The sequence below is a fragment of the Geotrypetes seraphini genome, chromosome 8, assembly GCF_902459505.1.
Source record: "Geotrypetes seraphini chromosome 8, aGeoSer1.1, whole genome shotgun sequence".
In the NCBI taxonomy this organism is placed as follows: Eukaryota; Metazoa; Chordata; class Amphibia; order Gymnophiona; family Dermophiidae; genus Geotrypetes; species Geotrypetes seraphini.
In genome coordinates this window covers 13,261,531-13,283,562 of record NC_047091.1, presented here as the reverse complement: position 1 = coordinate 13,283,562, position 22,032 = coordinate 13,261,531, and the positions used below count along the sequence as shown (strand labels likewise).

The window sequence follows — 22,032 nt, the reverse complement described above, 5'->3', positions numbered from 1 at the left end:
ACCTTTTCCTATTGTGTGTTCCGTTTGACGGGGCATTTCAAAAAATGTCGTTGCCATCGTATGTCCCATGGCATGGGACATACAGTACACCTTCTACCTATCATTTGTCCCATCTTTTGGGCCATTGTGTTTACAATAGCCGTAAATGATAACGGTGAATAATACAAAACTTTGCTAAAATAATTACGATTGGAACCAGCATAACATAAAATTTATTACGATAGGAAAAGGTTAATTTATTTAAAAACTTGTACCCCTGCTTAAACCTAAGTGGTTCACATAATAGATGCATAATTAAATGACAATACAGCAATACAAATGGCAATACAGACAAGAACACTGTTAGTCAAGACTAACATCAGTATTAAAAACCACTGTGACAACTAGAAATTACTGTCAGAGGATTGAAGAACTGGGGGAGTCGACTGCTAGGCCATTTTCCAGGCCCTCCTGTAGAAAAGCAAGCATCGCCAGGATTGACACAGTGCCTGGGTCTTCGCCCTTCTGAATGCACCAGGATTGGAAACCCTTTCAGGCCTTCGTATACACTGTAACAGTCAACTTCTTTTTACTCATAAAATGGTAGCAACTACACCATACGAGTAGCCCCTGTGAACTAGTGCTGGGTGTTCAAGAGCCATGCTGTAAGACCAAAGCATTATGGATCCTGTAGGACTACTGGGCGCTACATGAGAAGACTTGAATGACAGGGAAGATTGAGACCCTAACCCAGTTGTAGACATACCAAGTCTGCATACCACGAGCATCTCGTCCAATCTGGTGCCACTAGAATCACTTTTCCCTGGTGTACTGTGATTCTGCACAGAGGGAAAGCATAAAGGAAACCTGATTTAGGCCACGGCTGGACCATGGCGTCCAGACCTTTGCTGCCTGGTTCACGCCTTTGGCCGAAGAATCAAGCTGTTTTCTTGTTGGCAGCCGATGCCATCAGGTCGAACGTTGGATGTCCCCCATCTTTCTGGGATAGCGACCATTCCCTGGGATCCAGTGACTGGCGGCTGAAAAAATCTGTTTGTACATTGTCCACTCCAGCTACTTGTGCTGCCAAAAGCACTAGAAGATGAGCTTCTGCCCATCAAAAGAGCATTTGGGCTTCCAGGCACAGAGTCACACTCCTTGTGCCCCCATGGTGATTGGCATAGGCTACTGCCGTGGCATTGTCCGAGAAGACTTGAACCGCTTTGTTTTGCAGTGCATTCTCGAATTTCAAAAGAGCCAGACGAATCGCCTAAAATTCCAAATGACTGATCGACCACTTCCTCTGGGAAGGGGACCAACGCCCCTGAACCAGACGTTCATCACAATGTGCTCCCCGACCGTAAAGGCTAGCATCCGTCATCAAGATCACCCATGTTAAGATGCGAAGGGGAGCTTTTCTGGAAAGAAGAGAGGATTCAATCACCAGACTAGACCATGATGAGCCTCCAAGGAAGCTGTTGATGCAGCAGATCCCTCTGCAGACACCAACAGGAAAGGAGCGCCTCCTGGATTGGGCATAAGGGGGTTCTTACCTGGGATACAATGTCTATGGTTGCAACCATCAACCTCAGTACCTGTACGTATTGCCAGGCTGTCAGAACGGGCGTGCTATAAAAGGCTCAGATCTGTTAGAGAAGCTTCACCTTGTGGGCCTCTTCTTTTGTTATTACAGCTCCCACAGTATGGAACTCCTTACCACCTCATTAGGGACGAACAAAATTTAGATAAATTTAAGGGAAATCTAAAATGCTTCCTCTTCCAAGACGCATATGATTGCTGAACAGGTTTAGCGACCGCCTGGGTTGTTTAATAATCTGATATTCCTAACCTCCATACTATTTTTTACCCTCTGTCTTCTTTACGTTAAAATTATAGTTCTCCCCCACTTTCCTTTCGTTTTTTATGTCTGTCAAGTATTGTCTAGTCGGTACTTATCTGTTCAATGTTTCCCTTTTTTTTTAAATTGTAAAACGCTTAGAATTTATGATTAGCGTTTTATCAAAATTTTAATAAACTTGAAACTTGAAGAAATACTTTGTTCACTCCTGTGGCGAAAAGAACTCCTAAATATTCCAACTCTTGCGTCGGAACACGGTAACTCTTCCAAAAGCTGATCACCTAGTCGAGCTTCTGTAGCAACTAGACAATTTGGCAAACCGCCTGGTGTCCCTTGGATTGGGCTCTGAAGAGCTAAACATCCATATACGGATGGACTTGAATGCCAATTCTGTGCAGGTGGGCTGCAACAACCACCATCACCTTGGTGAATGTCCGCGGTACTATACCCAGCCCAAAAGGCAAAGCTGCGAACTGGAAATGCTGTTCCAATACATGGAAACTCATATATTTCCTGTGCTCTGGAAATATGGGAATATGTATGTAGGCCTCTGTCAAGTCCAGAGAGGCTAGAAATTCCCCCAGTGCAATTGATGAGATCATTAACCTCACCGTTTCCATCCAGAAAAGTGGGATTTTGAGGACCCCACTGACTGCTTTGAGATGCAATCCTCGGAGCCTCTTTTTGGCATGATAAAGATATCGAGTATCTGCCAGAGCCCAATAAAGTATATTGTGTATCTCCGGAACAGGCTCTATGGCTTCTATATACTGTTGCTCTGACTTTTGCCGCCTTTTCTGGTTTTCCCGCTGGGGAGTCCAGAAAAAGATCCAGAAGGGGATGATAGAACCCGATTTGTACCCCTCCCGCAGAATGTCCAGAACCCAGCGATCTGTAGTGATCTCCAACCAGTCCTCTAAAAATGCCAAGAGCCTCCCTCCAATGAATGGAAGTTTGGCCACCAGGCTGGCATCATATTTGCTTCTTTGTAGCGGAGGTAGGGTGGACTCCCAATGATTAGGGTTGTCTGGTCCCTCCAAAATCTCTGTCTAGCATTTTAAATGGTCTCTGGCTTGAGGAACCTCCAGAATATTAGCGATATTGCCTGAAAGCACAAAAAGTACCACACCCCAATTCTTTAGAGGTCCGAGGCCTGCTATCCTGTAAGGATTTTGGTTTACGGCTTATACACTGGCCATAAGGCCATCCAGGCCTTTACCAAAAAAGTAACTGCCCTTTAAATGGCAGCTTACTTAGGGTCGCCTTTAAAGAAGAATCACCTGATCACTGTCTAATCCACAGTATTCTGTGTGCGAAGATAGAGTAAGCTGACAGCTTGCTCACAACTCTGGGCATTAGCCATGAAATCCACTCCAATAATCAAAAATGGAAAATCTTTGTCCACCACAGAATCCAGATCGTGACGTAATTTGGAGTGAAACACTGGCGACAAAAGATGCAACTGTGGCCACTCTCAAATCAGAGGTCACAGAGTTGAAAAGCCGTTTGAGGACAAAATCTGTACTGCAGTCTTGGGTGTCTTTCAATACCACACCACCTTCACTGGTTAGAAATACAGTGGTGCCTCACACAACGAACTTAATCCGTTCCAGGAGCAAGTTTGTTATGTGAAACGTTCGTTGTGTGAAACGCGTTTTCCCATAACAATACATGTTAAAAAAAAATAATTCGTTCTGTAGCATAAAATATGCTAAGATGACATAAAAAAAGATAAATTTTTGGTTATTATTTTTATTTAGATACATCTAAAAACATAATTGTTTTTTAAAACAACACACATTTTTTTAAATTTAAAGACAGACTAAGTAGAGTCTAATTTTACAGTGAGAGGGCAGAGTCTCAGCGGCAAAAACTGGGACTTAACTGTTCATTTTTTTTTTTTTCTACCGTGTTTCCCCGATGATAAGGCAGGGCCATCAAATAAGACAGCCCCCCCTTTTTAGAAAAAAATGTAAAATAAGGCACCCCCCCGCAAATAAGCCACCCACCGATACCTGCGCTTACCCGAATCGGGTGGTACGGTGGGTGACTCCGTGTGGTCCCTGGCGCCCCCGACACGATCGGGGCAAGAGGGAGCTCAAGCCCTCTTGCCCCCCCGACTCCCCGACACGATCGGGGCAAGAGGGAGCTCAAGCCCTCTTGCCCCCCCCCCGACTCCCCGACACGATCGGGGCAAGAGGGAGCTCAAGCCCTCTTGCCCCCCCGACTCCCCGACACGATCGGGGCAAGAGGGAGCTCAAGCCCTCTTGCCCCCCCCGACTCCCCGACACGATCGGGGCAAAAGGGAGCTCAAGCCCTCTTGCCCCCCCGACTCCCCGACACGATCGGGGCAAAAGGGAGCCCAAGCCCTCTTGCCCCGCCGATTCCCCAACTCCCCGACAATATCGGGCCAGGAGGGAGCCCAAGTCCTCCTGGCCACGGCGACCCCCTAACCCCACCTTGCACTACATTACGGGCAGGAGGGATCCCAGGCCCTCCTGCCCTCGACGCAAACCCCCCCCCCCCCAACGACCGCCCCCCCCAAGAACCTCCGAACGTCCCCCCCAGCCGACCCGCGACCCCCCTGGCCGACCCCCACGACACCCCCAACCCCCTTCCCCGTACCTTTCTGTAGTTGGCCGGACAGACGGGAGCCAAACCCGCCTGTCCGGCAGGCAGCCATCGACGGAATGAGGCCGGATTGGCCCATCCGTCCCAAAGCTCCGCCTACTGGTGGGGCCTAAGGCGCCTGGGCCAATCAGAATAGGCCCGGGAGCCTTAGGTCCCTCCTGGGGGCGGGGCCTGAGGCACATGGGCCCAACCCGACCATGTGCCTCAGGCCCTGCCCCCAGGAGGGACCTAAGGCTCCCGGGCCTATTCTGATTGGCCCAGGCGCCTTAGGCCCCACCAGTAGGCGGAGCTTTGGGACGGATGGGCCAATCCGGCCTCATTCCGTCGATGGCTGCCTGCCGGACAGGCGGGTTTGGCTCCCGTCTGTCCGGCCAACTACAGAAAGGTACGGGGAAGGGGGTTGGGGGTGTCGTGGGGGTCGGCCAGGGGGGTCGCGGGTCGGCTGGGGGGGACGGTCGGAGGTTCTTGGGGGGGGCGGTCGTTGGGGGGAGGGGGGGTTTGCGTCGAGGGCAGGAGGGCCTGGGATCCCTCCTGCCCGTAATGTAGTGCAGGGTGGGGTTAGGGGGTCGCCGTGGCCAGGAGGACTTGGGCTCCCTCCTGGCCCGATATTGTCGGGGAGTTGGGGAATCGGCGGGGCAAGAGGGCTTGGGCTCCCTTTTGCCCCGATCGTGTCGGGGAGTCGGGGGGGCAAGAGGGCTTGAGCTCCCTTTTGCCCCGATCGTGTCGGGGAGTCGGGGGGGCAAGAGGGCTTGAGCTCCCTCTTGCCCCGATCATGTCGGGGAGTCGGGGGGGCAAGAGGGCTTGAGCTCCCTCTTGCCCCGATCGTGTCGGGGAGTCGGGGGGGGCAAGAGGGCTTGAGCTCCCTCTTGCCCCGATCGTGTCGGGGAGTCGGGGGGGCAAGAGGGAACCAGGCGGAGAGAGGGCAGTTAAGCGCAGTGCCTGCGCGGAAGGATGCAGCTCGGGCGACTTCGTTGTGTGAAACGAAGTTCGTTGTACGGATCAAGACATAAAGTTCGTTGTGCGCAGCGTTCGCTGTGCGAGGCGTCCGTTAAGCGAGGCACCACTGTATGAGCTTGGTAATCTGCACCACCAGAGAATCCACCTTTGGGGGGAACAAAAGTTGGCTAAATACATTCACCACCAAATAGAGCTTAGACATAGCCTTGGCCACCCACAGGGGCCCTTCCAGTTCCCAGTGATCCGTAAGCATCTTTGTGATATCCTGACGCTTTGGAAAATAGGAAGACTATGGCTTAGTGCTACTCATAAGCAAACACTGCACTGCCGAGGCTTGAGGAGTCTAACTTTGACTCCTGGAGGGAGCCCGAGATCATCCCTATCAGTGCTGACAGTCTGCGTACAATAGGGTCCTAACCAAAATCCAAAGCGTCCGCCAGATCAATGTCCTGCAGTTCTGTGGCTGCAGTATCATCACCCACTGTAGAAGCTCCTGTCAGGGAAAGAAAGGCATAAAAATACAATCCTAATCTTCTGAAAACAGACTGTCACCAGAGTGTGCATGACACTTCTGCCTGGGATGTGGGGTCTTGGGAAGCAAACCCCCCATAGTTATCAGGGCCACAATCCCAGATGGATCGATAAGACCCTTGTTAATCAGACATGACTGAAACATCATATTAATAAATTCAAGGGGGAAATCCCTGTCCCTGAGGGGCAGAGGGCTCCTGCGGTTACAGTTTTGAACTTTTGCGGGATTTTGCCATCGAATCACGGCTGTACTTCACTGGGGATGCACTTGCGCTGACCAAGAGCCCAGGCTACCCTGACGAGTGAGGACCTGTTCTTGTTGAGGCTTAAGCATAACCAAAGGCTCCATGTTCTTGCCTAAGAGATGAGACATCGTCTCACAACAAAAGATCAGGAATCCATGAGACCACTCTTCTACAGCCTGACAGGGAGGGTCCTTGGAACTGGATTTCACTGGGGACTGGAGCCTGACAGGACCACAGAGTCCTCCTCCAGTCTTTCCGAAGGATTTGGACCCTCTGAAACAACCAAGTACTGAGACCTCAAAACAGGGCCCTTGCCAATCCTCTTGGGGCTCTCATTAAGAGGATGAGGATTAGGGTGAGGGTCAGGTCCCAAGAAGGGATCTGTGAAAGGTCTGCTTAACTATCTGGGTCAAGCTCTGGAACCAAAACAATCCCACTCCCTTGCAAAGGGACCTGGATTGGGAAAAAATGAAAAAGCCCATCACATGACCAGGGATTTATTCTCCCTGCGAGTGAATTGAGAGAGAAGGAAGGATTCTAACTACCAAATTGCCTTGGCAGGAACACTATACGAAGAATGCATCCATTTGAACTAAAGGGGGGTGGGGGAGAACAGCACATGTAAAAAGTAGAGAAAGACCAACCTGAATGAGCCACATACTATTTACATACTATAAAAATAATCCTTTATCCCTGCTCAGCTCTGCCGACTGAGCCACGTGTGCCAGCCAGCATGCCCTACCACGTAGCTGATGCGAACGGGCTTGCCCAAATGCCTCAGCCTAACTCAGCTCAAAGCTCTGGCATCTCCACCATCCTCAGCTCTCTCTGGATACAACTAAAGGAAAATTCCCTACTTAGTTCTTTATACTGGCATTAGCCCCAGATAAAGGGCATAAAGCTAGCCAGGCTAATTGTTATTATATTCTCTTTTTTGTGTATGTGCTGCTGAAGCAAGCATTTTTGGAAAGTTTGGGAGCTGCAAGGGAGCCCATGGGGGAGTACACCCAAAACAAGATGGGTTAGGGGGAATGGGGACAAGCACCCATCAGACAAAGCCCTGAAGGACTGGGCCAAAGCCTCATGCAATGGCACTAAGAAGTGTGACTGGGGGTTGCAGAACCAAGCTCTAAGTTCAACCAGGAACGGTCCCGAGACTGTGAACTGGGAGCAGCCATTAGGCTTGACCACTCTTTGCAGTCACAGCCAGGAGAGTGGGGAGCTAGGTCAAGGAAAGGGACACAGTCAGCACAACCTACCACCTACTGAAGGTAGAGAAAAATTCTGAATTATTCCAGGGAACACCTCTGTTTATGCTGGTGATGTCACTTACAGAATTCAGTTTTCTCTACTTCTACCTGCTGGTAGGAAAGGATAACAACCATTTGTGCAGAACAGTGACACTGACACTAAGAAATTAGAAGATGTATGCACCTTCAATCACCATTTGTCTGGGCAAAGCTGTTTCTAAGGCATCTACCATCTTTCTACTTCTTTCTGACTTTCCAGATGAGGTTCTCCAATCCATATCTGCTAACTTAAGTATTTCAGTAATATCTTCCCCTTCATAAAATGGATGATAACGCAAGACAAGACATGACACAAAAAGAGATGATGAAGTTAGAACCACAAAAAGAGAGTTGGTTCAATGGAATTAGTCAACTGCAACCAAGCTTAAACAGGAAAAAAAGTTAGGAAAAGAAAAAAAAAAACATTTAATATAGAAAAAGCAGTTAGTAAATAATCACTCAAGGGCTACCCAAGTAAAAGCACACTTACTTGCAAAGACTGTTGGAACTGCAACCATGCTTCACAGGATAATTCATGATCGGGCACCGATAAAAGCAGTTCAAAACAACTCCTGAAATATAAATAGTTTGACATAATGTTATGTATTACTATACATTATTTCTAAAGTTTCTAGACATGCATTTTTGTCCCGCTGATCCAAATATTTTTGACAAACTAAGTCTGTGGATCAATAATCTATTCCAACATTACATCAAAACAGACTGGAAGCCTTTCAAAACTGCTTAATTACAAATCACCTCTGTGTTCTTTCCAACACCCCTGTCTGTGCATATCTATATAGGGTAGGGTGGCTGTGTGCACTCATGTGCATTTATGTTAAGGTTGTAACAAGAGGTGTACTGAATAGAATATTTTACTATTCGGCTGAAAATGAATACCAAATACAAATAATGAGCACTGAACTTTAACAAATAAAGAAGCAAAACAAAATCAGAGATTAAGTGATTATTTCAGTAGGATTTAGCACAGTAGATCCCTGGATTATTTGTATTCAAATTTAAATCACTATTCAACTGAATACTACTACAACTATCCATTCAGTCATGTTGAATCCTCGGATTCTCTATAGGCCAATCCTCATCATGCTTCCCTGTTTTCCACGGCTACTTTCAATTGCTTGCGTTCAATTAAATTTTAATAAAACTTGGATGTTCATTCCCGTGTCATTCTTAATGGTATCCAGCCAACAGGCCTTTGGCTGCCCTAATTCCTTTTAACACTAATCATTCCGAGTAGCACCTCCTTTTCTAGTGAATTTGCCCTCATCACATGTCTAAAATAGGTACGTTTCTGTCTGGTAACCTTGCCTTCCAGGGACAACTCTGGGTTTATATGATCAAGAACATCTTTGTTGGTGATCCTAGCTGTCCATGAAATTCGTAGAAGTCTTCTCCAGCACCACAGCACGTAGGCGTCAATTTTTCTTCTATCTGCTTTCGCGAGTGTCCACGTCTCAGTCATATGTTGCGATTGGGAACACAATGGCAGTGATCAGTCTTTGTTTGATGGTGACAGATGCCCTAGCACTTCCATATTTGGTCCATGCTCACCATGGCTACACGTACCAGTACTAATCGATGCTTGATCTCTGCTGTCCAACCGCCACTGTGATCAATAAGGGACCCAAGGAAAACGAAGATGTCAACCACTTCTATTTCTTCATTGTTGATCTTTATGTGGACTTTCTTGTGGACAGTAGTCATGACTTTGATCTTCTTGATGTTCAGACAAAGTCCCAACTTCTAGCTTTCTTCTTTCAGTTTCAGGATCAACTTCTTGAGGTCCTTCTCACTCTGTCAGCAGGATAGTATCATCTGCGTATCGCAGATTGCTGATGGTTCTTCCATCTATTTTCAACCCAACACTCGAATCATCCAAGTCTAGCTTCCTCATGATTACTTCTGCATAGAGGTTGAAAAGAAAAGGAGAGAGGATGCATCTTGTCTTGTACCCTTTTTGATCTTGATCCATTCTGTATCTCCATATGTGGTTCACACTGTAGCTTCTTGATTATAGTACAGCGATCTGATTAATCTGATCAGGTATGCAGGCACTCTTACCTCACTCAGTGGAAACAAAGCTTGTCATGCTCAACACAGTCGAAAGCCTTGGCATAAACAATGAAGCACAGACAGAGCTTCTTCTGGTACTCCCTCGTCTTTTCTAAGATCCACATTAAGTTTGCGATATGATCATGGGTCCCTCTACCCTTACAGAATCTAGCAGGAAGTTCTTGATCAAGGTAGTTGCCCAAGTGCCTCTGGATGATCTTTAGAAGCACCTTGCTGGTGTGGGGGATTAGGGCAATTGTTCTCTAGTTGGTACAGTCCCTGGCATCGCCTTTCTTCAGCAGTGGGGTAAAAACTGATCTTTTCCAGTTCTTTGCCATATGCAGGTCCTCCAGATCTTCTGGCATAGTGCTGTCAGTGTGGCTCTTGGGTCTGGTTTGAGCAGCTCTGCAGGGATTCCATCAATGTCAAGTGCTTTGTTGTTTGGCAGCTGCTTCAGCACCCAATCCACTTCACTTTCCAATAGGTCTGGTTCTGCTTCCTCTTGACCCCCCCAAGCTCTTCAGGGTAGTCAGTGCTAGTGCTGATGTATAATGCCTCTGTGTATTCTTTCCATCTCTGCTTGATGTCCTGCTGATCACTAATTTCATTTCCATCACAGTCTTTGATGGTTGATTGGCATGCTAAGAAAAGCCTTTTCACTTGTTTCACCATGGCAAATAATTCCTTGGTGTGGCCCTTCCTATAGACTTCTTCAAGATTCATGTATCGAGCATTTAAGAAGTTGTTCTTTCCTGGCTGCTCTTTGGAAATCAGCATTGAGTCACCTCCCCTCATTTAACCTGCCCTTAGCTTTTGCCTTTCTCCTCTTATTAGCGATTTGGAGGATGGTTGCAGTTAATCAGTTCCTACCACGTACTGGCTTCTTGTATCGCACATGCTTTTGAGCAGTTTCAGTGATGATTCCGTTGATTTCTACCCACAATATGGGCCCCCTCCTTCCTGCCTGAGCAGATTGAACCTGTTACTTAGCTGAATACAAATAATGTATTCGGGGCACTATTGAAGGCTGAATCAAATTAAATACGAACATTTAGTACAGACCCAGCCATAACCATAGCTGCTCTGTGCAAGTTTCCACAGCCTTCCAGGAAATTTGATGCACACAAACGAGGGGTGTTCAATAATTTATCTACTTAAGCATGAAAGAAAGTAGCAAACATGTTGAAAGAAGTCTGTATATGTTGAAAGATGTTCCGCTCCAAGAGGTGGTGGATGGCCTTGTCCCCGTGCCCACAGTGAGCACTCCCCCCCATCCCCCGGTCCAATTACATTGAGAACATTTCTGAAAGCCACTCAGGTACCCTCTCGACATGGAGGGGAGAATGGTTGATGCAAAGTCAAAGGGCTCAATGGCCTGGGGAAGTCAAGTAACTAGGATGTTGAAAAATGGTTGACGCTCCCAAGAGGAAAACAGGGCTTAGAGTGGCCAGAAGGACAATTCTAAAATTTGACAAAAATGAACCAAAAGTCAGGTAAAATACTCGAACACGATAAAAACAAGAAATTATGAGGAAAATATTGAAAAATAAGTACAGGCAGGCCCAAAAAAAGAAGGCAAAAGCTTGATGTAATGAAGAGAAAATTGAAGCTCTACAAAAGATGATGTCACGAGCCAGCATCAGGAGGAAGGGACCAATATGCACGCGGTATGGGCACTACCTAAAGATTTAAAGTGACAAGTGTACTTGATAGCATCCATATCAGGTTCCGTGGATGACATCACCAATGTGTGATAATATTATAATAATAATAATAATATCTGTTTATATACCGGAGGACCGTGAAGTTCTATGCGGTTTACAATGATTATAGAGAATGTTACAAATTGAATAGAATTGACATAGTTAGTGTCTATTGTTTAGCAGATCTGGTGGTCTGGTATTGGGAGAGATATTCTGCGAATCAGTTACCTATGTACTTTAAGAACAAGTATGTTTTCATTTGTCTCCTAAAATCCCTATATGTATTGGCAAGCGTCAGTAGTTGTTTCAGATCGTTGCCCCATAATGCCGCTTGATAAGAGAGAAGGTATGCCTGCTTGTCCTCAAAGAATGTCGCTTGTACAAGCTGTGGAACATTTCTGCAGAAACCACATATATAAAAACTCTTTTTATGCAATTGAGAGCTCACAAAAGAAAGGATTCATTACAGGAGTCTTCATGAGGATCAGTGAGGTGTAACCCTTGATGACTGAAGTGGTCCGTTTTAGGAAGATATGGAGATTGAATGGGTTGAAAGAGAGGAAATACATCAGTCTCATAAAAGTTAAAAGGCTTGTGTTAAAGGCACCCAGCATTTATAAGATAAATTTTTCAAAAAGCTGCAAGAGAAGAATAACAATTATCATAGCCTAGAATTCTTATGCTTTCAGTTGGCTTCTACTGGTCACCAGGCCGCAATATGGTATAAATTAATATCTGGATTTGTAAATAAAAAACCAAAACATGGTCTTAGAGACATTTGGAGCATTGAGATTAAGCATCAAATTAATGCATCTCAATGGCCACGACTTTGGTCTTGGAGGATAAGATGTACAGTATCAGCATCTATGAGACAAACATGGTTTTTTCTTTTGCATAGAGCTTTTTGGACCCCTGTTCGTTTACAAAAATTAGATAGCTCTAAGTCTAATAAATGTTGGCACTGTCATCTTGAGGCTGGGACATTAGATCATCTTTTATTCTATTGTCCATATATATTATTATTTTGGAAATCAATTTGGCCTCAAATAAATAGGATGATGGACAATCCAGTAGCCTTGACTTATGATACTATTTTATTTGGTACAACAATGAGAGCAAAAAGTCAAATTTTGTCACATAATAATAAACTTTTATTCATATTAACTGGAGTAGCAATTCAACAAATAACATGTAACTGGAAAAATTATGACAGATTAAGTTATAACTTTTGGTGGAATTCGGTATGCCATATATATATAAAATGGAGCGCACAATAGCAACACAGAAAGGTTACTTTGGTAAATTTCAGAAGATTTGGAGGCCATTAGCAGATTTTTGTAATGATTAATAACATTTTCCCATAATAAGATATTTGTTAAATGGGGATGTGGGTGGGTATTATTTTATTTATCTCACAATATGTATGAATTAATTAATAAATTTTAAAGGATTAGGTTAGATTTTCTGAAATAGGTAGGGAGGGATTGGGAGGGGGGGTTTATTTTATTTATATTGGTCATACATATTAAATGAATTACATATTATTTAGAACATTATAAAATATGTATATAAATATGATATATTGTACTTAAAGTGGTCATGAAGGTAAATCAAGTGTGTATTTATAAGATCATATAAATTTTTCTGATACACTTGTTGTAATATGAAAAAATGAATAAAGAAATTATAATAACAAAAAGCTGCAAGAGAAAAATTATATAGTTGAAGTCCATATGCCATTCACTGCTAGACAGAATTTCAAAATACCTTAGTAGCACACAATAGATTGTAGTAACTTGTTCATCTAAATTCATGAAAAATATCTTTGGAGAATCTGATGATGGAAGCCTAGTGTTAAGAAGCAGACTGCAAGCATGGGATCAAATTGTACTTTTCCTACCGATACTTTGAATCCTAGAGCAAATCATTTCACCTTTGGTTGCCTTGGATACCAACTGACTGAGTTCAATTTGGTAAGAATATAAATTGTGTATCTATTTTAACTTGCTTTGAGCTAAAATTCAAATTCAAGCAAATCATTTAAGCTGTGAGGTCATTTTTAGTTCTTTCTTCAGCTATTCCTTCTGGCCTTTTTATAAGCTCTAAACCAGTTATCCAATCTGAGACCACCCATCAAATGGTGGTCCAAGACAAACCTACAAGACAGCAGCTTAGTACTGGGGAAGTGAAATATATAACAGCAACAACTAATAAGTGAGAATCAAGGAAAAGAATTTGGTCTATTATGAGCAACATTTAGAATATCACCTAAAGAACATGTTCTAAGACTCAGCATGTATTTTATTTGGAAATTTCCTTTATGTTTGATAAATCATGCTACAATATATTTCTCTGCTGATATTTATTGTCTACACAAGCCTTCAATTTAAAAGAAAAATTTACTTACAGGACTAGTCTTCCAAGTACTAAAAGAACATCTTCACATTCTGTAGTAAGATACGGCCGTGCATAAGCAAAGCTTTGTATGGATATTCGATACACTTCCAAAAGAGGCAATATATTTTCTGATCCATTTTGGTTATCAGCATATTGTAGCAATACCTAGAAAAAAAAAAGCTGAACTTTAATAAATCTCTTGTGTACAAGGAAAATATGTACAAAATCATTACCACTGGGAGTGTTTCCTCCAATTTCCCTCTCAAAAATTACTTGATGCCCATAAAGATGATTATTTATAATGAAGGAGTCTGGGATTGGTTTTCCTGAGTCTTGAACTAAGTTTTCGCCTTAATAAAATGCTGAATTATGTTTATTTGTAGACCTGACTTATCTAATGTTCTAGCCTGCCTGCACTGGGCGTTTTACCTTCTTATGGTTATCTCAGCATACATAGTATTGTATTCCGCCCTCCTGGACATGTAACAGAAAGACTGCAGGGCTTAGATAAGTGACCTGCTAATGACCTGCTTAGGACCAATGATTGTTAAGAAAAGTAACACATGATTAGTTTTTTCTAGCATTCAGTTTTTTAGCCAGAAAATGTATAAATATCACTGTAACTTCCTAGTTTCGGGACTTCTGAAGCTGCCAGCTTGGGGGCTCAGGGTCTGCATATGCTGAACAAAACATCTGTGCTTTCTTCAAGTCTCTAAGGTTTGTGGCAGACCAAAGTGACCTTTCAATAATAGGCCCCCTAACATTTACAGAAAGTACGCACATAAGTTACATAAGTATCCAACAAAGAGAGGCAGTGATCCCAAACAAATGGAACCAAATTCTGTTTATTAATCAATTATCAAGCGATAAGTGGCAGAAAAGTCTGGACCCGACACAGCTGTGTTTCAGCATAAAACTGACTGCATCAGGGGTTATATATTCCAACTGTTAGGAAAAATGAAGTCACATAAAACCACTGATTAGATATACTTCTAGATCCAACAGAAAACTCACTAAGAAAGTGGTGGAAAGACTTTTAATTAATTCAAGACTCGCACAGGTCACATCAGTGGGTCAAAAGAATCCATTCTAGCAAAACATTAGGTTAGAACATTTGTGAATAAGAAATTCTTAGTCTCAATTTACAGAATTCCAAATTTTTACACAGCAATTTATGAAGAGGATCTTCAGCGATACTAGGTGAGCTGAGAAAAAATCTATTGAATGCAGAAGCTGTTTCATTTCATTTTTGGGCTAGATCCATAAAATAAAGAAGCTTATGAGAAAACTATTTTGGTTTCTAGCTTATATATTCCTGATTTTTGTAAACTGCCATGTTTCTTACACTAAGGGTGATATATAAGACTTATTAAACATTATTCCTCTCCTGAAAATTAGGCTGCAGTTAGTTTGGGAGATTGTGTGTGGGTACAATGTGAATGTATGAAGGTTTATTTCTTTAAAAAAGCACCACAAATGGGTAAAAGGATCAGCATTTTAAAATCTGTCTCCCAGTCCTTATCTTTACCTCACTGCCTATTTTCCCAACTAATTTTCCTGCTTCATTTATCTTTTACATTCCAGCCTTTCACTGATGTTCAAAGAAAAGAAAAAGAACAAACTTTGGACTCAAAGAATATGATGGCAGATAAAGGCCAAATGGCCCATCTAGTCTGCCCATCCACAGTAACCATTATCTCTTTCTCTCTCTGAGAGACTCCACTCAGAAATCTATGCTAGAATTAAGAATAATTATACCAAGTTCAAAAATGTATTTCACAGTACTGTGCAGAGAAAGCAATGTTACTTACCGTAACAGTTGTTATCCAGGGACAGCTGGCAGCTATTCTCACTAGTGGGTGACGTCATCCAACGGAGCCCCAATGCGGACATCTCACAAGCATACTTGCTTGTAGAAACTTTTATAAGTTTCGAGTTGCCCACACCACGTATGCGCAAGTGCCTTCCCGCCCGATGCACCGGGCGTGTCGCCTAAGTTCAGATAGCTAGCAGAGAAACCAACCCAGGGGAGGTGGGTGGGACGTGAGAATATCTGCCTGCTGTTCCTGGATAACAACTGTTATGTAAGTAACATTGTTTTATCCCAGGACAAGCAGGCAGGTATTCTCACTAGTGGGTGACCTCCAAGCTAACCACAATGGGATGGAGGAAGAGTTGGCAACTTAGGAGAATAAATTTTGTAACACTGTTTGGTCAAACTGTCCATCCCGTCTGGAGAAGATATCCAGACAATAGTGTGAGGTGAAGGTATGAACCGAGGACCAAGTGGCAGCTTTACAAATCTCCTCAATCGGTGTCGATCTGAGGAAAGCTACAGAGGCTGCCATTGCTCTGACTTTATGGGCTGTGACTTTACTGTGAAGGGGTAATCCAGCCTGGGCATAGCAGAAAGAGATACAAGCTGCCATCCAGTTGGAGATGGTGCGCTTAGAGATAGGGCATCCCAACTTGTTTGGATCAAAGGAGATGAAAAGTTGAGGAGCAGTTCTGTGAGGCTTGGTGCGTTCCAGGTAGAAAGCCAAAGCACGCTTACAGTCCAGAGTGTGAAGAGCTGATTCGCCAGGATGAAAATGCGGCTTCAGAAAAAACACAGGAAGAACAATGGATTGATTCAGATGAAATTCCGAGACCACCTTGGGGAGGAATTTAGGATGAGTGCGAAGGACCACCTTGTCATGATGAAACACTGTAAAGGGCGGATCCGCAACCAATGCTTGAAGTTCACTCACTCGACGGGCAGAAGTGAGACCAATGAGAAACACCACTTTCCCAAGTGAGAAATTTCAGAGGAGCCTTATTAAGAGGTTCAAATGGAGGCTTCATAAGTTGAGAAAGAACAACATTGAGGTCCCAAACCACTGGAGGCGGTTTGAGGGGAGGATTGACATGGAACAGACCTTTCATGAATCTGGAAACCACAGGATGTGCAGAAAGGTTTCTCTTGAAGAGGCTGGTGGAAAGCAGCAATTGCACTAAGATGGACCCTGATCGATGTAGATTTGAGGCCAGAGTGAGACAGGTGCAAAAGATAGTCCAAAACAGAGGATAAGGAGGCATGTTGAGACTCCTTGTGCTGAGAAAAACACCAAGTAGAGAATCTAGTCCATTTCTGGGAATAGCATTGTCTAGTAGCAGGCTTCCTTGAAGCTTCCAAAACATCCCGAACAGCTGGTGAAAACTGAAGGGGAGTTACGCTGATATTTATCGCAAGAAGTACTGTAGATAATAAATTCATCTTTTACTGATGACATAAGGTGGATATGGATATGCCAGGGTTTAAATGTGAAACATAGATCTCTATTCTTTATAGTAGTGGCGTATAAAATTATTAGGAATTAAAAGCTATATTGAAGAAGACTGAAAATGAGCTGGCTACATTATCTGCTTTAATTGTAAACTTTGGGTCTCGCATATCTGGAAAAACAACTCAGTCTTGGAATCTAAATCAGAGTTCCTTCCTGTTACAGCTTCCATATAAATGTTTTATTAAATATCAAAGTTTCAAGTATACCATTTATAAACCATCTCAGAAGGTTCTCATTTTGAGCAGTACGATAATTCAGATATCTCTCTATGCTGTCGATGCTCAGTTTAGTCACCTGGGTTAGGGGTTTGTTTTTTATTGGGGGGGACCCCTTCCACCCCCCCCCCAAAAAAAAACAAAACCCAACAAGGCCATATCATTTGATTTTTTTTCACCCTTTTAGGTACCTTCCCCATGGCTAATAAGCATACTTAAAAACAGTTCTGTGCTCATGTATCAGGGATAATTTCACTACATGGATTTGACTGAGATTTGGCAGAAAAGTCTCTTACCAAAGTCACCATTCTTCCCAAATTTCAGTCATATTCATCCAGTGGAGAAGACCTCTGATGTGTCAGGCAATTATGGTTAGCTGTCATTTCAGAGAAGCAGGGAGATCATAGCTGAAAAAAAAAAAAAAAAAATACAAAGAAGATGAAATACGCCATTTGCTACAATATTAATTTACACTTTTTCTAGTTATCATTGTAAAGGCTGTTTCTTTTTGCTTTGGATCCCCCTCTTGCACTAATTTGTTTTGTTGTCTTGATAAAGTTGGAGGTTTAAAGATTATTTATTTCTTTCACAGACCTCACAAAAAATGGACAATACTGAGCATGGACATAATAGCCTCAATGGCCATCAAGCCCAGTAGCCCGTTCTCTTGGTGGCCAATCTAGGTCCCCAGTACCTGGCCAAAACCCAAGGAGTAGCAACATTCCACACTACCGATCCAGGACAAGCTATTAGGCTTATATCTGGATGGAAAAAAGGAGATAGAATCACACCGTATATATTGAAATTAAACTGGCTTCTGGTTGAAGCCAAAAATCAGTTAAAATTTTTTTGTACGTTGTTTAAAATACATCAAGGAGATGTTCCTACTTATATGCCTCTATTATTATGTTATTTGAAAATCAAATTCTGTAGTTTGAGATAGCAATCCTTTTTTCAATTTCCAAAGGTAAGAAGGATAAAATATTTCAGTGTTCACTCAGACATGGGCATATCAGGCAACTAAACTTTGGAAAACTTTACCAGATCAAATTGGTTTAATAGGAAATTATAAGAGTTTTAAGAAATCTTTGAAAACATATTTGTTTAGGGAATATGTTTTGAACAAGTTGTAATTTGTTCTGTTATTTTAATTATTTGATATTGTTCTTATTTCTCTTATGTAAACCATTATGAACTTCTAGAGAAATTAACAGCAGTGACTTAGCCACTCTGGCCCATCAGGGAAACAGCTCTCACATCCAGAGGTGGAGGCATACGGAAGCTCCAGGAGAAACAACACGCCATATCCCAAGATGGAGCCAGTGGGAACATGCAGGAAGACCAGAGCGTTAACTCCCCAAGAGAGGACCATGTGATAGAGCTAGGCAGACACACACTCTAAGCCAGACATATAGACCTAGGAAGCAAGCCGAACTGCTAGACAAAGCTTGCCTTGCTTCCTGCAAAGCATCCAAGTTACTACTACTTAATCACTTATATAGTGCTGAAAGGCATACACAGCACTTGCACAGTGCACACCCTGACATCCAATAGACAGTCCCTGCATGGAAGAGCTCACAATCCAATTTGGACATACAGACATGACATAAAGGGTTGGGGATAGGTGAAGTGCGCTCACCATCTGGAGAAACAGACTATGTCGCCCCAAATGCGGCAAGATAGAATCATGTGCACATAATGCTGAACCAGCACCAAGGAGAGAGAACCTCGATAGGAGCCAACAGTTCACCCCCAATTATGGGAATGAAAATATCACATTAAGACCTATGAGGACAAAGTGAAGATGGGTGCCCCAGATTGGCAACAAAGCACCTACAACTCTCCCAGGACTGGAACCTGAAATCATGGACCTAGGCCAAGCTAACAGACAACAGCCTTCCACAGCAAGTGGGCAAAGATTGCTGTGCAACGTCTAGAAACTACACGAGCTTATCTCTCCCCTTATGGGCCAAACAACTAGGGGAAAAAACGCTACCATAACAAAGGTGAGGCCTACTAGATCCCTCATTTCTCTAAACTTGAAATTCGGGCCATACTAGACCAGAAGACATGGTTCATGTTGCACGTCCAGGATTTGCACAAGGAGGCCAACTGGAAGCAAAGAAATGATGACAGAAAGACATCACTTACATATTTTTCTTTTCATTTTAACAAAGGACAGTGTTTAAAGACCAAGTCCTGGATTTCAAAAATACCAACTCTGGTAAACTTTAAGAAGGAATTAGCAAGATGGAATAATGTAGGTGAAGCAGAAGAGCAATGGGCCACAAAAAAATAAAAACTATAGATAGAAAGATCTCAAAGAGCATCATAGGAGAGAATATCTAGCGATATTAAGAGACGTAGGAAATTAGAGTAGTAAAGGTAGCAAAGAATAAAGTATGGTGGAAAGACTTTTGCTGTTACAGCATTAAAAGGAGAAAGAGGTAGCAAGCAGGTCAGACGCAGAACTCACTTTCAGAGACCACAGAACTGAGGTGGTATAGGCACAGGAAATGTTATTTCCACAAAGATATATTTAATTTCATTTATTTACTTACTAAACCGCTACAAACTATGCAGCTTACAAAACTAAAAACATAATAGAAAGGAACTCTAATATATAGTAAAGGGGCATTCAATCAAAGAATTGCTGAATTTTGCCACTCTCCAAAATACTTTTAAACACAACCCCCACCCAACCTGCTCAAGCCCACCCCCTTTCCAGTCATAAATTCTTGCTGTTCGGTGATTTGAATGATTAGAATTCACATATTTTACAGCTCTTCAAACTGAAACAAAACCACTTATGAGATCATACTTGGTTTTCAGTATCAGCCTGAAGAAACACACTATGCATAAGACTACAACAAACAGGTACAGAATACACTGACTATCAGAATGAAGAAAGAATACTGGGGTAGAATTACTATATAGAACAAGGTGGATAAAAATAGATGATTTTTTTTTTTTTTTTAAAAAAGGTCATTTTTAAAATTTAAAACAGATTTTTTTTTTAATAAAATGCTTTTTTGAGGAGAATCTATCTAAGGAAAAATTATGTTCTTACCTGTTAATTTTCTTTCCTTGAGACCAGAAGTGTTCAACCTGTGGCCCCGTGAAATATTTTGTGCGGCCCTGGTCTAGGGCGATGCAGTGTTTTCCGCTGCCCCCGGGTGTTTACCGTCTTGCTGGCTCCCTCCTCTGCCTTGCTGCAGCGTTTGCGCGTTTGTGTAGCCCCAGAAACATTTTTTTCAGCCAATGCGGCCCAGGGAAGCTAAAAGGTTAGACACCCCTGCTTTAGACGCAGCAGATGAATCTAGAGACCAATGGGATAGCACACATCTACTAGCAGGCAGAGATAGAGAAACTGATTAACAGGTGGTCCCTATTGGCTGGCACTCCTCCTGTATCTCCAGTATAGCTCCTTGCCCAAGCATCCATAACCATCAATAGGCATAGCATGTAAAAAACTTCTGTCCCATAACAAATCTCAAAAGGCAATAATACAGAATACAACCATCAATAATAACAAACTTCGAAAGCTGCAAAAGAAACAACCGACACAATATCCAGAAAGGGTGGTGCTCTGGATTCATCTGCAGCGTCTAAAGGAAAGAAAATTAACAGGTAAGAACATAATTTTTCCTTAGATAGATTCTCCTCAAAAAAGTATTTTAGTAAAAAATGCTTTTTGGAGGAGAATCTATCTAAAGATAGTTTTCTATTGAAGATACATTATAGTCCAAAAGTTATTCATCGTGAAATAAGGATTCGTTTTTAATTATGTAGCATGAGGCTGTACATTCATGCAATGTTTACATTTTTTGGTAAATAAATTCCATTAATCCATTCATAATGTCATGGGGCAATTTTTCTATCTAGAATATATTATCACAGATGCTTGGTTCTGCATTTCTCAAAACTTTGTGAATTTATGTCTGCAGAGAAAGCATGCTGTTTCTTCACAGCAAAAATGTAATAAAATATATAGTTAGGAAAAAGACCTTACTTATCCCCATTGTTCTTTTGTAAATCGATGTACACAAAATCAACCCCTTATAGCAGCTAAGAGGAGGGAGGGGCAAGTAGTAAAAATTAAAGTGAAACCCTCTAAGCCAGGGGTGTCCAATGTCGGTCCTCGAGGGCCGCAATCCAGTTGGGTTTTCAGGATTTCCCCAATGAATATGCATTGAAAGCAGTGCATGCAAATAGATCTCATGCATATTCATTGGGGAAATCCTGAAAACCTGACTGGACTGCGGCCCTCGAGGACCGACATTGGACACCCCTGCTCTAAGCAGAACGCTCCATAAGTCTTTGGATCTTTATGTGTATAGCCTGAGGTTTATCATATTATTCTCTCTTTGAAGGAGTAACCTAGATGGCAGCAGGTCATAAGAGAGACCCAGTTTGGAAATATTTTAATGAAGTTCCTCTATCTATTGGTAAGTCAGGTAAGCTTGCAAAATGTAAACAAACAAATGTAAACTGTAACAAAGAAATGTAAGGCTTAGTTGCCTGAATGAAATATCATGAAAAGTGCTAGGATAAAGATGACAAAAGAAACATGCTTGAACAAGTAGGATCTTCGGGTTGGTAAACATTTTGATTTCATCATATTTCTTAAAGACTGCCTTGAGAAACTGTCATATTTGAGTAAAAATATTTGTTATTATTACTACATGTTACCGTCATTTTGATACAGTTGTTATGAAGAAATAAAGAGGTGAAATAAGCAAATACAGTATTCCTTTTTTCGGCAGTACTGATTGGCAATGAATATAATGAGAAAACCATGATTTAAATCAAGTCTTTCAGACTAGTG

General features: G+C 42.6%; 1 protein-coding gene across 2 annotated transcripts in view; it reads right to left on the bottom strand.

The window, feature by feature from the left end:
- RLF (RLF zinc finger) overlaps positions 1-22,032 on the bottom strand; it is a 91,417-nt gene that overhangs the window by 55,164 nt on the left and 14,221 nt on the right. The window contains exons 2-4 of one of the 2 annotated variants that reach the window (XM_033955429.1): positions 17,501-17,611; positions 13,674-13,828; positions 7,981-8,062 (exon numbers count right to left, since the gene is read on the bottom strand). In XM_033955429.1, coding sequence (XP_033811320.1) covers positions 7,981-8,062; positions 13,674-13,828; positions 17,501-17,512 — 249 coding nt within the window. In that variant the 5' untranslated portion in view covers positions 17,513-17,611. The remainder of the gene's footprint in view (positions 1-7,980; positions 8,063-13,673; positions 13,829-17,500; positions 17,612-22,032) is intronic. The other variant, XM_033955428.1, reaches the window with a different exon arrangement.